General features: G+C 60.3%; 1 protein-coding gene and 1 long non-coding RNA gene across 2 annotated transcripts; both read left to right on the plus strand.

Moving 5' to 3' along the window:
- The first annotated feature begins 2,153 nt into the window (after positions 1–2,153).
- Positions 2,154–2,565, plus strand: LOC116830623 (uncharacterized). Its single transcript, XR_012654909.1, has 3 exons — positions 2,154–2,192; positions 2,235–2,445; positions 2,547–2,565. It is a non-coding gene; the product is annotated as an uncharacterized LOC116830623 (long non-coding RNA).
- Positions 2,566–7,907: 5,342 nt separating this feature from the next.
- On the plus strand, positions 7,908–10,235 carry LYL1 (LYL1 basic helix-loop-helix family member; the record flags this gene model as incomplete). Its single annotated transcript, XM_032790477.1, is given in 6 exon segments — positions 7,908–8,095; positions 8,474–8,565; positions 9,702–9,740; positions 9,743–9,783; positions 9,785–9,859; positions 9,861–10,235. Coding segments are annotated over 6 exon segments (810 nt in total), but the record flags the coding sequence as incomplete, so codon positions are not given.
- Positions 10,236–14,080: the final 3,845 nt, after the last annotated feature.

The following is a 14,080-nucleotide window of genomic DNA, read 5'->3' on the forward strand; positions in this document are numbered from 1 at the left end:
TCATGCTTCATGACACCCCCCATGACATTTCAGAGTTAATGATCTGGCACCAGGAAATTCAAGAGTTGTAAAATGCTGCGACCGTGAATTTTACAAAAAAAAAGGATCGTGAATTTGGTTGGACCGTGTTTATTAGCTGTTGCGTGGTACTAGGCGCTGCCCAGTCTGGGCACTTAGCCCCTTTGCAACAATATGGTTTGCGTGAGGTCGAAGGTGACGTGGGCACCGACGTCAGGAAAGACGGGGACAAACAGGAGAGTCGTGAACACGATCAAAGAAAACGTGAGCTCTGAGGAAAAGTTAAAAAAAACCAGGGCCTGTTTAGTCCTGAGAAAAGTCAACTGAGCAGGGACCTGAGAACTTCCTCAAATATGTTACATGGGAGAGGCCGGGGGCCAACTGTTCTCCATGGCCGCAGAAGTAGGACAAGAAGCAATGGGGTTCATCTGCAGCAGGGGAGATGCAGATCAGATATTAGGAAAAACTTGTTCTCAGGGGAGTTCAGCTCTGGACCAGGGGAGCAGGGGAGGCTGTGGAATCTCCATCAGGGAGGATTTTAAGAACTGCTTGGACATACACCTGGTAGAAATGGTCTAGGTTTACCTTGTCCTGCCTCAGCGCAGGGGGATGGACTTGATAAACTCTCGAGGGCTCATCCAACCCCACGTTGCTGTGATTCTGTGAGCCTCAAATCTCTGCGCTATGAGACAGAAGGGGGTGGAGCCAGGCATCCCAGGGGCCTATTCAAGACTCCTGGGTTCTATCCCCAGCTCCGGGAGAGCAGTGGGATCTACTGGTTAGAGCAGGGAGGGCTGGGAATCAGGACTCCTGGGTTCTATCCCCAGCTCTGGGGGTGGGGTAGGGTCTAGGAGGGTAGATCTGATGGGGGGAGCAGTGAAAATGATTAGGAGGCTGGTGCACATGACTTATGGGGCAAGGCTGAGGGAACTGGGCTGGTTTAGTCTGCCGAAGAGAAGAATCAAGGGGGATTTGATAGCTGCTTTCAACTACCAGAAGGGGGGGGGGTTCCAAAGAGGATGGTGCTCAGCAGTTCTCAATGGTAGCAGATGACGGAATGAGAAGCAGTGGTCTCAAGTTGCAGTGGGGGAGGTCTAGGTTGGATATTAAGAAAAACTATTTCACTAGGAGGGTGGTGAAGCACTGGAATGGGTCACCTAGGGAGGTGATGGAGTCTCCAGCTTTAGAGGGTTTTAAGGTTAGGCTTGACAAAGCCCTGGCTGGGATGATTTAGTTGGTGTTGGTCCTGCGTTGAGCAGGGGGTGGGACTAGATGCCTCCTGAGGGCTCTTCCAACCCTGCTATTCTGTGATTCTACGACTGTCCTGGACTCGCTGTGTGATACTAAATTCCTTCCCTTCTCTGTGCCCAGGGTATGCTGGGTCTGCCGTTGCTGACAAGGTTCTGTCACCTCCCCGGGAGGAAACAGTCTGAGACTCAGCAGATCACTGGAGCCACCTGCTCCTCATTGATCAGCCCCCAGCCACCCAGCCAGCCCAGAGGGGTGTGGCGGGGCTTCAGATGGCCACTTTCTGGGGAAACTCAGGTCCCAGCAGGACTGGTACAAAAATGGTACCAGGAATCCCCGATCTCTGTTCAAGGAGCCTGATAGGCCAGGATGGTGTCCCTGGAGGCAGCTGGCGGCTTCCTCAGGGATAGTCACTCCAGGCTAGAACTGACCTTACTCTGAGAGTTATCCCAGAAAAGGTACTGAAAGGTGCTTGGGTAGAGTCACTCCAGGGAGGTACTGGGTACACTCAGGTAAAGTCACTCCCGGGGGGGGTACTAGGCATGCTCGGGTAGAGCTACTCCAGGGGGGAACTGGCCCCACTCAGGGGGAGTCATTCCAGGGGGTACTGGCCATGCTCAGGTAGAGTCACTCCTGGGGGTACTGGTCATGCTCAGGTAGAGTCACTCCTGGGGGGAACTGGCCCCACTCAGGGGGAGTCACTCCAGGGAGTACTGGCCATGCTCAGGTAAAGTCACTGCAGGGGGGTACTGGGTACACTCAGGTAGAGTCACTCCTGGGGGTGGGGTTACTAGGCATGCTCGGGTAGAGCTACTCCAGGGGGGTACTGAGCACACTCGGGTAGAGTCACTCCAGGTACTGGCCATGCTTGGGTAGCGTTACTCCAGGGGGGTACTGGTCATGCTCAGGTAGAGTCACTCCCGGGGGTGGGGTTACTAGGCATGCTCGGGTAGAGCTACTCCAGGGAGGTACTGGGCACACTTGGGTATAATTACTCCAGGGGGGTACTAGGTACACTCGGGTAGAGTCACTCCTGGGGGTACTGGCCATGCTCAGGTAAAGTCACTGCAGGGGGGTACTGGGCACGCTCGGGTAGAGTCACTCCTGGGGGTACTGGGCACGCTCGGGTAGAGTCACTCCTGGGGGTACTGGTGACGCTCAGGTAGAGTCACTCCAGGGGTTCTGGGCACACTTGGATATAGTTATTCTAGGGGTACTGGACATGCTCAGGTATCGTTACTCCAGGTAATACTGGCCATACTTGGGGAGTCACTCCTGAGGGTACTGGGCATGCTCAGGGGGGGGTCACTCCAGAGGGGTACTGGGCACACTCGAGTAGAGTCACTCCAGGGGTTACCAGGCACACTCGGGTATAGTCACTCCTGGGGGTACTGGCCCCGCTCGGGTAGAGTCACTCCAGGGGTTACCAGGCACGCTCGGGTAGAGTCACTCCTGGGGGTACTGGGCACACTCGGGTAGAGTCACTCCTGGGGGTACTGGCCCCGCTCGGGTAGAGTCACTCCAGGGGGTACCAGGCACACTCGGGCAGAGTCACTCCTGGCTGTTTTCCTGAGCTTCTGCTGTGGTGGCTGTTGGGGGAAGTGGTGTCTGGAGTAGATTAATCCCTGTATAGTATGTGGGTGGGTGTATGGGTATGTGGGTGGGTGTGTTTTTGTGTCTGTATGTGGGTGGGTGTGTTTGTGGGTGTGCCAATGTATGTACATTAGAATGGTTACATGGGTCAGACCAATGGTCCATCTAGCCCATTGTCCTGTCTTCCGACAATGGCCAGTGCCAGGTGCTTCGGAGGGAGTGAACAGAACAGGACAATTATGGAGTGATCTAGCCCCTGTCACCCAGTCCCAACTTCTGGCCATCAGAGGCCAGGGACACCCAGAGCATCTTCACTAATAGCCACTGATGGATCTATCCCCCAAGAACGTAACTCATTCTTTTTTTGAACCCAGTTATACTTTTGGCCTTCACAACATCCTCTGGCAAGGAGTTCCACAGGTTAACTGTGCATCGTGTGACAAAATCCTGCCTTAGCCTTGTTTTAAACCTGCTGCCGATTCATGTCATTGGGGTGACCCTTGTGTTAGGTAAAGGGGTAAATAGCACTTCCTCAGTCACCTCCTCCACAATGGTCATATCCCCCTAGTCATCTCTTGTCTAAGATTAACAGTCCCGGACTTTTTAATCTCTCCTCGTACAGAAGCTGTTTCAGCCCCTTAATCATGTTTGTTGCCCTTCTCTGTATTTTTCCAGTACTAACATATCTCGATTGAGCTAGGACAGCCAGATCTGCACGCAGGATTCAAGAGAGGGGCGGATCCTGGATTTATATAGACACATTATGATACTTTTTGTCTTATTAGCTATCTCTTTCCTAACATTGTTCTTTGGTTGGTTGGTCGGTGTTTTTTGACTGCCCTGCACATCGAGGGGCTGTTTTCGGAGACTTATCCACGGTGATTCCAAACTCACCTTCTTGAGCAGTAACGGCTAACTGAGACCCCGTCCATTTGTATGGCTGGTTGGGATTATCTTTCGCGATGTGTCACATTTCACTTATCAACACCGAATGGTGTCCACCATTCTGTTGCCCCGTCACCCAGTTCCAAGAGATCCTTTTGTAGCTCTTCTCAGTCTGCCTGGGACTTGACTCTCTGGAGTAATTTGTATCATCTGCAAACCTCTGCACCTCACTCTTTACCCCTTTCCCCAGATCATTTATGAATATATTGAACGTCACCGGTCCCAGTTCAGATCCTTGGGGGCCCTGCTCTTCACCTCTCTCCATTCTGAAAACTGATCACTTATTCCTACTCTTTGTTTCCTGTCTTTTAACCAGTTATTGATTCACAAGAGAACCTTCCCTCTTAGCTCATGACAGCTCACTTTGCTTAAGAGCCTTTGGTGAGGGACCTTGTCAAAGGCTTTCTGAAAGTCCAAGTACACTATATCCACTGGATCCCCTTTGTCCATAGGTTTGTTGAGCCCATCAAATAATTCTAATAGATTAGTGAGGCATGATTTTTCCTTTACAAAAGCCACGTCAATTCTTCCCCAACAAACTGTGCTCATCTGTGTCTGATAATTCTGTTTTTTACTATAGTTTCAACCAGTTTGCCTGGTTCTGATGTTAGGCTCACCTAATTTATAATTATTTTTCCAGGCTCGCCTCTGGAGCCTTTTTAAAAAGTCGGCATCACATCGGCAATCCACTGGTCATCTTGTCCAGAGTCCGATTTAAGTGATGAGTGACAGACCATGCTTAGTAGTTCTGCAGTTTCATATGTACCTGTATTGTGTGTGTTCCACCTGTGCTGGGTTCGGCCCATTGGCAGGGCCAAATGGTGGGACCAGGTTCCCTGGAGTGGTTGTCAGAAGGCCGGTGTAACAACTCAGCTGGGTTGGGCATCTCGTTGGTGTGGCCGACTCGAGGCCGTATTTATGGCGTCTACTGCAAGGTGGCTGGTCTCGTGGTGGCCACCAGGACAAACCACATCTAGATAAATGTGAAAGCACCTCAGGGGGACCCCAGCATCTGGGAAGCACCAGCCCACGGCCCAGCCTGGTAGCAGCAGATTTGTGATGTTGCTGCTCACTGATTGGGAACTGGGCGCTTGACCTGGGCATGAGCCGAGTGAAGCCGGACTGCAGCGGCCTGCGGTAGGCTTGGGCGGGGTTGGCCATGCACCAAGTACCCATGTGTGCAGGGTCTTGCACTGCCCTGACCTCACGGCTGTGCAGTGACTGGCTCTTTGCTGAGCTCCATGCACAGCTCCAGACACCATCAGGAACAGGCACGTGTTTGTGTCTGTGCAATGTGTTTGTGTGTGATGGTACGTGAGCAATGGGTGTGTCTGTGCACTGGGTATGTGTGTGTGGCCCCTGTCAATGGGGGTTGGCAGGTGGGTGCTGGATGGGCCCTTCCCAGCCCCCCAGAGGAATGTCACTGCAACGCTAGTTAAGAGTAAATAGAAAAATGTCCAGTGATGTACACATACCCAGCCTGACACACACACACACACTCAGGTGGAACACACACACTGCCTTGGACACATACACACACATACTGCCTTGGACACACACACACACCCAGTCTGGGACATACACACACACTGCCTCGGACACACACACACACCCTGCCTTGGACACATACACACACCCAGTCTGGGACATACACACACACTGCCTCGGACACACATACACACACATACTGCCTTGGACACACACACGCACCCAGTCTGGGACATACACACACACACTGCCTCGGACACACACACACACACCCTGCCTTGGACACATACACACACAACCTCAGACACATACCCCATGCACCTGCACACACTCCATCACAGAAACACACACACATCACCTCGGGACGGACACACACACACTCCCTGGGTGCCCAGGCTCCCTCCATGTCTGTCTCTGCGTCTCGGATGTTTGCCGCAGCCGGGTCAGCGCAGCGGCCATTTCCCCCCGCCTGGCACAGCTGATCTCCGTCGGGGTCTGTGCAGCGCCGGGCACAAGGGGGCTTTGATCGCTACCATCCACCAAACGCCTTTGCCCGGCAGTGACGTTACTAGCGGAGACTCCAGACGCGATGTCGGTTTCTGAGCCGGAGAAATCAGCCCTGCCCCGATAACGCTCCGGTCAGTGGAAACCTGGCCGACACGCCGCTTTGCCTTTGCTGGTAGCGCGGGTCCCCGTCTTCCAGGTCCTTCCCCTGGGAGCCCGAAACTGGGCGCGGGCAGGTTACTGGGTCCGCGGGGTAGAGTCTGCCCCCCCCCACTAACCCTGATGTGAACAACCCTTCCCAGTAACCCCCAGTGTGAACGAACCCCCCACCAGTAACCCTGATGTGAACACCCCCCGCCAGTAACTCCCGGTGTGAACAACGCCCCCATAACCCTGGGTGTGAACGACCCCCCCCAGTAACCCCGGTGTGAAAGACCCCGCCTCCCAGTAACCCCAGTGTGAACGAAAACCCCCCAATAACCCCCGGGTGAACGAACCCCCACCAGTAACCCTGATGTGAAACCCCCCGCCAGTAACTCCCGGTGAGAACAGCCCCCATAACCCTGGGTGTGAACGACCCCCCACCAGTAACCCCGTGGGAAAGACCCGCCTCCAGTAACCCAGTGTGAACGGAACCCCCAGTAACCCCCGGTGAAACGAATCCCCACCAGTAACCCTGATGTGAACAGCCCTGCCTGTAACCTCTGGTGTAACAACCCCCCCATAACACCTGGGTGAACGACCCCCCCCAGTAACCCGGTGTGAAAGACTCCGCCTCCCAGTAAACACCCGGTCAGTGAAACCCCCCCCATATACCCTCTGGTGTGAACGACCCTCCCAGTAACCCCGGTGTGAACGAACCCTCCCCATTGGTGCCCCGGCGGAGACGCCAATGCAGTCTGAAGCCCGGGCCCCGGGCTCCCCCTTCCCCAAAACTGCCCGAGCTGAAAAACCAGCTCTGTGACCCGGCGCGCGGCGGCGCTGGAGCCTGGCTCCACAGGCCTTGTCTACACGAGCCAGCCGGAGCGATGTCAGGGGAGAGCGGGGCAGGGTGTGGTGGCGGGTTACATCCAGCCAGCGTACTCAGGGCGCCTGGCCCCAGGATCTGGGGCGGGGGGTTGTGTGTAAAAAATCTGTCATTGCCAACCGAGAGAGCCCACGAGTTCGAGCCCAGCCCGGCTTAACGAAAGGGGTGAATGTAAACGGGGTTTCTCCTGGGCGCTAGGAGCGCCAGGAACACTGTTCACCCACACGCGTTTTGAGCTGTTTGCCAAAGAAGCGGTCAGTTCCAGCCGCCCTCTGGACCGTGTTGTTCGGTTCGGTTGTTGGTTTATAAAGAGCGGTGGAAGAAGCTGAAAAACGAAGCGAAAACTCCTTTGTTCAGCAGGAACCAGTTTTGGATTCTGCTCCCGATCCACAAAAATTTGACAATATGATTTCTGTGCAGAACCACAAACATCCTCATAACGTGCTCAGTTCTGGGGCGCGGTGTGCGGCTCAGAGCTGGTAATCATTAGCATGGCAGTTCGTTTGACCCAAACACATATACGAATGGAGCCGTTCACGACTGCATTTAGCACAGTGTATCTTAATCCGGTTTTAAAGAGGCTGGACCTTAATGTGTGGATATGAAGAAGCTACAGGGCTGCAATCCAGCTTGCTGAAATGGACAGCCCTGGCCCCCATCGCTCCGGAGTGCTCGGGGCTGGTTGGCCAGGGACCATGCCTTTGTTCTCCCTGTCTTTAAACATGGTGTGATCAGGAGCAGAGCTGTGGCGGTGAGCGGGATACCGCCTGGTCCAGGCCATCAGGAGACGCGGGGATACGGCTGCGAGGGGTCCCTCAGCGGAGGGGCCAGGAACCAGGCCCCCTCATTGGTCTCACCCACCTGTATTGTCCCAGCAGATGAATCCTGGCCGCAGCCGGAGGCCTGCGCGCGCCGGAAGATGATGGAGAAGCTGAGGACTCCCCGTCCCCCTGCAGCCCCCTGCCCCCCCATCACCCCCTGCAGCCACTCGCCTGCTAGCCACTCCCAGCCCCCCGCCCCCACTCCGCCCGCCCCCAAGGGGAGCCCCGCCCCCCAGCCCCTGCCCGCTGCCGCCGACGTCCCGCATCAGCCTGGTCACAGCAACGCCGCCCACTCACGTGCCCTCACCGAGCTGACGGCCCTGCACCCCATCCCCTCCCTGGTGCAGCTCTCAGCCCTGCCCCCTGCACCCCCCCCGGCCCCCCTGCCGCTCGCCGGCCTGCAGAGCCCGCTCCTGCCCCCGCAGTACCACCCCCACCCCTTCCTCAACAGGTCAGTGCTGGGGGCGGGGGGGCTGGGAGGGTTTTTTTTGGGGGGGGGAGAAGGCTCAGGGTTGATAATACCGCACCCCCACCCAGGGGGCCCGAGAGGTGTAACTCCTCCCCCACAGCACCCCAAGAATAGACCCTGGCTCCCGCTCCTGTCCTGCCCCCATCCCTAGTCAGACCCAGGGGTGGAGTGGCGGATGGGGCAGATTTAGGGGTCTGTGACCCTCCCCTCTCCGGCATGGCTTTAATGTGCCATAGTGGGGGTGTCAGGGCGGGGCTGATTGACAGAGGGCGGGGCTACATGGTGACCCCACCCCCCCGTAGGGTGCCTTGTGCCCCTCTGGCCCGGCCCCTCACCCCATGTCTCTGCCCCTCTCCTCAGCGTCTACATTGGCACCTCCGGCTCCCTTAGCCTCTTCCCCAGCAGCCGCCTCAAGCGCCGGCCCAGCCACCTGGAGCACGAGCTCATGGATGGTGAGTGCCTCCCGCTCCTGGCGGGGTGGGACCCAGGCGTCCGGGATCCCCGCCCCCCATCCCCTAGTCCCACTCCTCTCCCAGAGCCAGGGAGAGAACCCAGGCGTCCGGGCTCCCCCACCCCCAACCACTAGCTCCTGTCCCACTGCCCGCCCAAAGCAGGGGAGAGAACCCAGGCGTCCGGCTCCCAGCCCCGATGCTGGGCAGGGCCCTGCTGATGCCACACTCGAAAAGCCCAGCTCAGACTCACCATGGAAACACGGGTCCAGTGTCCCCAGACATCCTGCTTTAAACTCGAGTGTGGTGTTATGTGTGGCTGTTACACAGCCCCTGACACCACCCCCGAATTGGCTGCATCTCACTATTGAACCGGGGTCTCTGTATATATAGCCCCCAGCCCCACCCCAGAAATGGCTGCACATCTTCTCATTGCCCTGCCAGGGGTCCTTGTATACCTCCCCCCCCAGAGGTGGCTGCGTCTCGCTGCAGGGCCGGGGTCCTGGATAACCCCCCCAGAGGTGGCTGCATCTCGCTGCCAGGCTGGGGGTCTCTGGATACCCCCGCCCCCAGGTGACTGCATCTCGCTGCGGGGCTGGGGGTCTCTGGATAACCATCCCCAGAGGTGGCTGCATCTCGCTGCCTGGTCGAGGTCCCTGGATAACACCCCTCCCAGAGGTGGCTGCATCTCGCTGCCGGACCGGGGTCCCTGGATAACCTCCCCCACCCGAGAGGTGGCTGCGTCTCGCTGCCAGGCCGGGGGTCCTTGTATACCCCCCCCCCCAGAGGTGGCTGCATCTCTCTGCCGGGCCAGGGGTCCTGGATAACACTTCCCCCAGAGGTGGCTGCATCTCGCTGCCGGGCCGGGGGTCCTGTATGCTCCCCCTCAGAGGTGGCTGCATCTAGCTGCGGGGCCAAGGTCCCTGGATACCTGGCCCAGAGGTGGCTGCATCTCGCTGCGGGGCCGGGTCCCTGGATATCCCCGCCCCCCCCGCCAGAGGTGGCTGCATCTCGCTGCGGGGCCGGAGTCCCTGGATAACACCCCCCCCGGAGGTGGCTGCATCTCGCTGCGGGGCCGGGTCCTGGATACCCCCCACCCAGAGCTGGCTGCCTCTCAGCGCCGGTCGCTCCCTCCGCAGGGCACCACCCAAAAGTCGCCCGCCGCGTGTTTCACAACAGCCGGAGCGTTGGCGGCAGCAGAACGTGAACGGGGCCTTCGCGAGATGCGAAGCTGATCCGACCCCCCCCCGACAAGAAACTGAGCAAGAACGAAATCCTCGCGCTGGCCATGAAATACAATCAACTTCCTGGGGCAGCTGCTGCGACAGAGCCTCGGACCCGGACCCGGCCCCCGAGCCCGCCTCGCCCACACGGCCCGGCCCGCCCGAGACCCGCCCGCTGCCCGCCCCCGCCCATCAAACGGAGCGCAGGACTCCTGGGGGCCGCGGCCGGCGGGGAGGCCCGGTGATGATTGCCCCCCCGATTTGGGGGGTGACTCTGGACTGGGAGGGGGCGCCCCACAATTGCAAGGGGGCTCAGGCCTCCGCCCGCCCCGTGTCGAAGGGCGGGACATTTGCGGAGCCGCCCCTGTGATGAAGTTCGTCGGTCTCAGCTGCTCCTGGGGCCCTGAGGAGAAGTGTCGGCGCTGGGTGGAAATGGGGGCGGGGCGCTGAGGTGAAGGAGGGGCGCCCCAGCGAGCCAAGAGACTCCCCACATGCCCCCCATTGGCAAAAGAGCCTCCCCCATTCCTGAAGTGGACTGGTCTGTGTTTTAACCCCTTGCGGGTAGGACTAAGCCCCCCGTGCCAGAGGGCGCAGGAGCGAGCAGCTCTGCGGTGGAGACCCCCCCCGGGGACTCTGGGGTGCCCCCCCGCTCCGTGTCTGGGGGTCCTGCCCTGCGCTGGAGGGAGCGGGAGGTTTTTAATTTAAACCTGTCGGGGCTGTAGCCACCGCGGCGAAAGAAACACCGAAAGTGCGCACAGCAGAGCCTGGAGACCTTGTTCTTGGGGCGGCGGGGGTTGGAGACACTGAACCTCAGGGCATAGAGGACACGGCGACGAGTGGGCGGGGTGTGGGGAGGAGAGGCCATAGCCATGGGGCAGAGGTTGGGGGGTTCCCGGAAGGCCTTTTGGGGGACGGTGCAGAAGAGGGGGAGCCTTGGGGGGGGGTCTTAGCACCTGGACACACACATGGACTGCGCGGGGGCTCCATTGGGGGACCCTCCTCAGGAATTTGAATCCAGGGCCAGTGGGTGGGGGGAGGGCAGAGGTTGTGGGCGGGGCACAGGTGCTGGGAGGTCAGGGGACAGAGGTGACTCAGCCATGGGGAGAGTCCCCCCAGCCAAGACCCCTCTCGTCAAGCAAAGCGGGATGGGGGGGGCGATGCCCATGAAGATTCCCGCGTGGAGCCCAGCACTGCCCGGAGAAGATGCGGGGGGAAGGATTCCAGGCCCCCCCCGCCCCGGCTCGCTGTGCGGGGGGAGGGGAGCGGGGCGCACACAGATAGAAGGAGTCCTGGTGGTTTCCTTGAACCCCCAAGCTAGGGTGAGCAGATGTCCCGATTTCGGGGTCTTTCTTATATAGGCTCCTACTACTCCCCCGCCTCCCTCCCCCTTCTGATTCTTCACACTTGCTGTCTGGTCACCCCCACCCCCAACCCACTGAGAACAGCTCAGCCCCCAGGTTCTGCCCCGTCTGGCTGGGGGAAAGGAGACCAGGCTGGGAGTGAAGGGCACCGGCAGAGCTGGAGGGTGGGGCAAGCCCAGGGCTGCAGGTCGGGAGTGAGGGGCACCCACAGGCCTGGGTTGGGGGAGCTCAGGGCTGGGCTAGCAGGGGGCTGCGTGTTGGGAGTGACGGGTAGAGCTTGGGGGGCCCGGGGCTGGGCTAGGAGGGGGCTGCGGGTCGGGAGTGAGGGGCACCGGCAGAGTTGGGGGCGGGGGAAGTCCAGGGCTGCAGGTCTGGAGTGAGGGGCACCCACAGGTCTGAGTGGGGGGAGCTCAGGTCTGGGCAAGCAGGAGGCTGCGGGTCGGGAGTGAGGGGCACCAGCAGAACTAGGGGGAGCCCAGGGCTGGGCTAGCAGGGGGCTGCAGGTCGGGAGTGAGGGGCACCGGCAGAGCTGGGGGGAGCCCAGGGCGGGGCTAAGAGGGGGCTGCAGATCGGGAGTGAGGGGCACCGTCAGGGCGCGGGGGCAGGAGCCCAGGACTGCAGGTCGGGAGTGAGGGGCACACACAGAGCTGGAGGGGGACCCTGGAGGGCTGCAGCCCCCCCGGCCATTCCCGGCAGGGCCGCCCTGCGGTAGCGGAGCCGTTGCTCCACCTGGCGCCTTTGGGCTGGTGGGGTCCTGGCCGCAGGGGGTGGTTGGTGTGACGAACCGGGACTGTTCTTAATGTTTGCTCTGAAAACTGTGTTGGTGCCTCAGTGTCCCCTAGGCAGTTCTTAAGTATCTAGGTGGTGGGATAAGGGGGTGTGATTGCTGCAGAGAAGGGGCCAGTGCCCTAAATGCCTGGCACTCTGTCTCCTAGCAACTGATGGCCTGGGCCCCTCCTGCAAAGGTGCCAGCTGAAAGGTTTGGAGACAAAGGGATCAGGTGACCTCCTGGCCCGGGAAAGGAGCTGAGCAGAGAGGAGGGGCTGGAGGGGGTGTTAGTCTGGAGGCTGGCTGGGGACAAGGAGTGAAGTGCAGACCTAGGGGTCTGGCTCACTGCCCCCCAGAATGGACCCGGCCGCCGAGGGGTCTGGTTTCGCTGTATCTACAAGCTCTGTTTTAGACCCTGTTCCTGTCATCGAAAAAATAACCTCTGTTTTGCTGGCTGAGAGTCAGCGTCTGACTGCAAAGTGGGGGTGCAGACCCTGTGGCTTCCCCAGGACCCGCCTGGGTGGGCTCGCTGTGGGAAGCACACGGAGGGGCAGAGGATGCTGAATGCCCAAGGAGAGACCCAGGAGGTGAAGACGTGTGAGCTTCTTGCCCTGAACAAGTCTGCTCCGAGGGAGAAGGAGGCTCCCCAAAGTCCTGACGGCCTTAGTGGGGAGCAGTTCCCGAGATACGCCCGGGGACTCCGGACAGTTGGTGCTGAGTCAAGCCCAAAGCCCAGCACAACTTCCGGGGGGGGCACAGCTGGGGGTGGTGATGGGGCTGGGGGGGGGACGCAGGCAAGCGGTGGGGGATGGGCATAGTATGGGGGCCAGGATCTGCTGGGTGAGGAGCAGTGACCAAGAACTTCCCCCCCCAGTGATGCCCAGGGGAGGAGGGGCCCCCACTGGATCAGCCCCCCCATGGAGCAGCCTGTGCGTCCCTCCCCCCACCCAGAGTTTAGCCCTGAGCCCACACACAGGAGGGCCGAGACAACGGGCTAGTGGTCAGGGCTGGCGAGGGGGTGGGCAGGAGCCAGGACTCCTGGGTTCTCTCCCCAGCTCGGGGGGGGAGAGCGAGAAGCCCCCACCCCAGCGGTAAGAAGCCAGGCGGGCGGGGTGTCCAGAGGGAACAGACCGGAACTGACCATGCGGGTAACACCCGGGGAAGGTGTCCCGGGGGGGGGTCTGCGGCTTCAGTCACCGGCCCCTCCCTCTGGCCCCACAACTTGGCATTGGGTAGCCCCGGCTGTGGGGGTCTCAGTGCCCCGCTGGCAGGGCAGTCAGAGCCGTAGGGGGGCGGGGGGGCTCAGGACTAGTGGGGTCGAGAACCAGGTTTGTTTCTCGAGGTGGGTTTTTAAGGGGCCTTCCTCACCTGGGCGGCGGGGCCGGCGGCTGCTGAACACCGCGGGCCGGGGGGGGATTCGGGGGGGGGGTCAGATTGCTCCAGCCCCGCGCCCAAGGGTGTCCTGTGTGGGGTGGGGCCAACGCCTCCCCCCCCGAGGCTGGCGGTGGCTTCTCCACGGGTGTCAGCGGAGCAGGATTTGCCCCCAGATGCCAGCTCAGCCCTGACCCCACAGCTGCTTGTGCCCACGTGGAAACCCGGGCGCGGGCCCGGCCCCAAGGCGCCGCACACGGTTAGTGCGATGGCAGCGGCTAGTGACCCCCGCTGTGCCAGGCGCTGCCCCAACGAGCTCACAGGCTAACTCGCTAAAGCGCCAGAGGGGAAACTGAGGCATCGCACCGGGCCATGATGTGCCCAAGGGGCCCCGGCCGGTCAGTGCAGAGCCGGCACCAGCCTCCGGGCCCGGATTCCCCTGCAGCCGCCAGCGTGTGGGGTCCGCTGGACCTAGGGGGCTGCCTCGGCGCCCATCAGGGGCTTTCAGCCCCCCCGCCCCCGTACCCATTGTCCAGCCCCCTCGGCCTGGTCTGCTCGGGGGGCAGAAAGCATCTGACTCCCCAGAACCCGGGGGCTCCGAGTCCCTTTGGCAAACACGTGTGTGTGGCTGGGGGTGCAGCGGACACACAAGGGCTCTGAACACCCCCCCTTGGGACCCCCCCCCCCAGTTCCACGCTGGGGAGGGACCTGAAAGGCTGGGCAGCACATGGGGGGAGGGGAACCAGGTTTGTATTTTTTTTTTTAATTTTGTGGTGCCCCCCCGCCCTTGTCCGT

Source organism: Chelonoidis abingdonii, chromosome 26 (genome assembly GCF_003597395.2).
Source record: "Chelonoidis abingdonii isolate Lonesome George chromosome 26, CheloAbing_2.0, whole genome shotgun sequence".
NCBI classification, from domain to species: domain Eukaryota; kingdom Metazoa; phylum Chordata; order Testudines; family Testudinidae; genus Chelonoidis; species Chelonoidis abingdonii.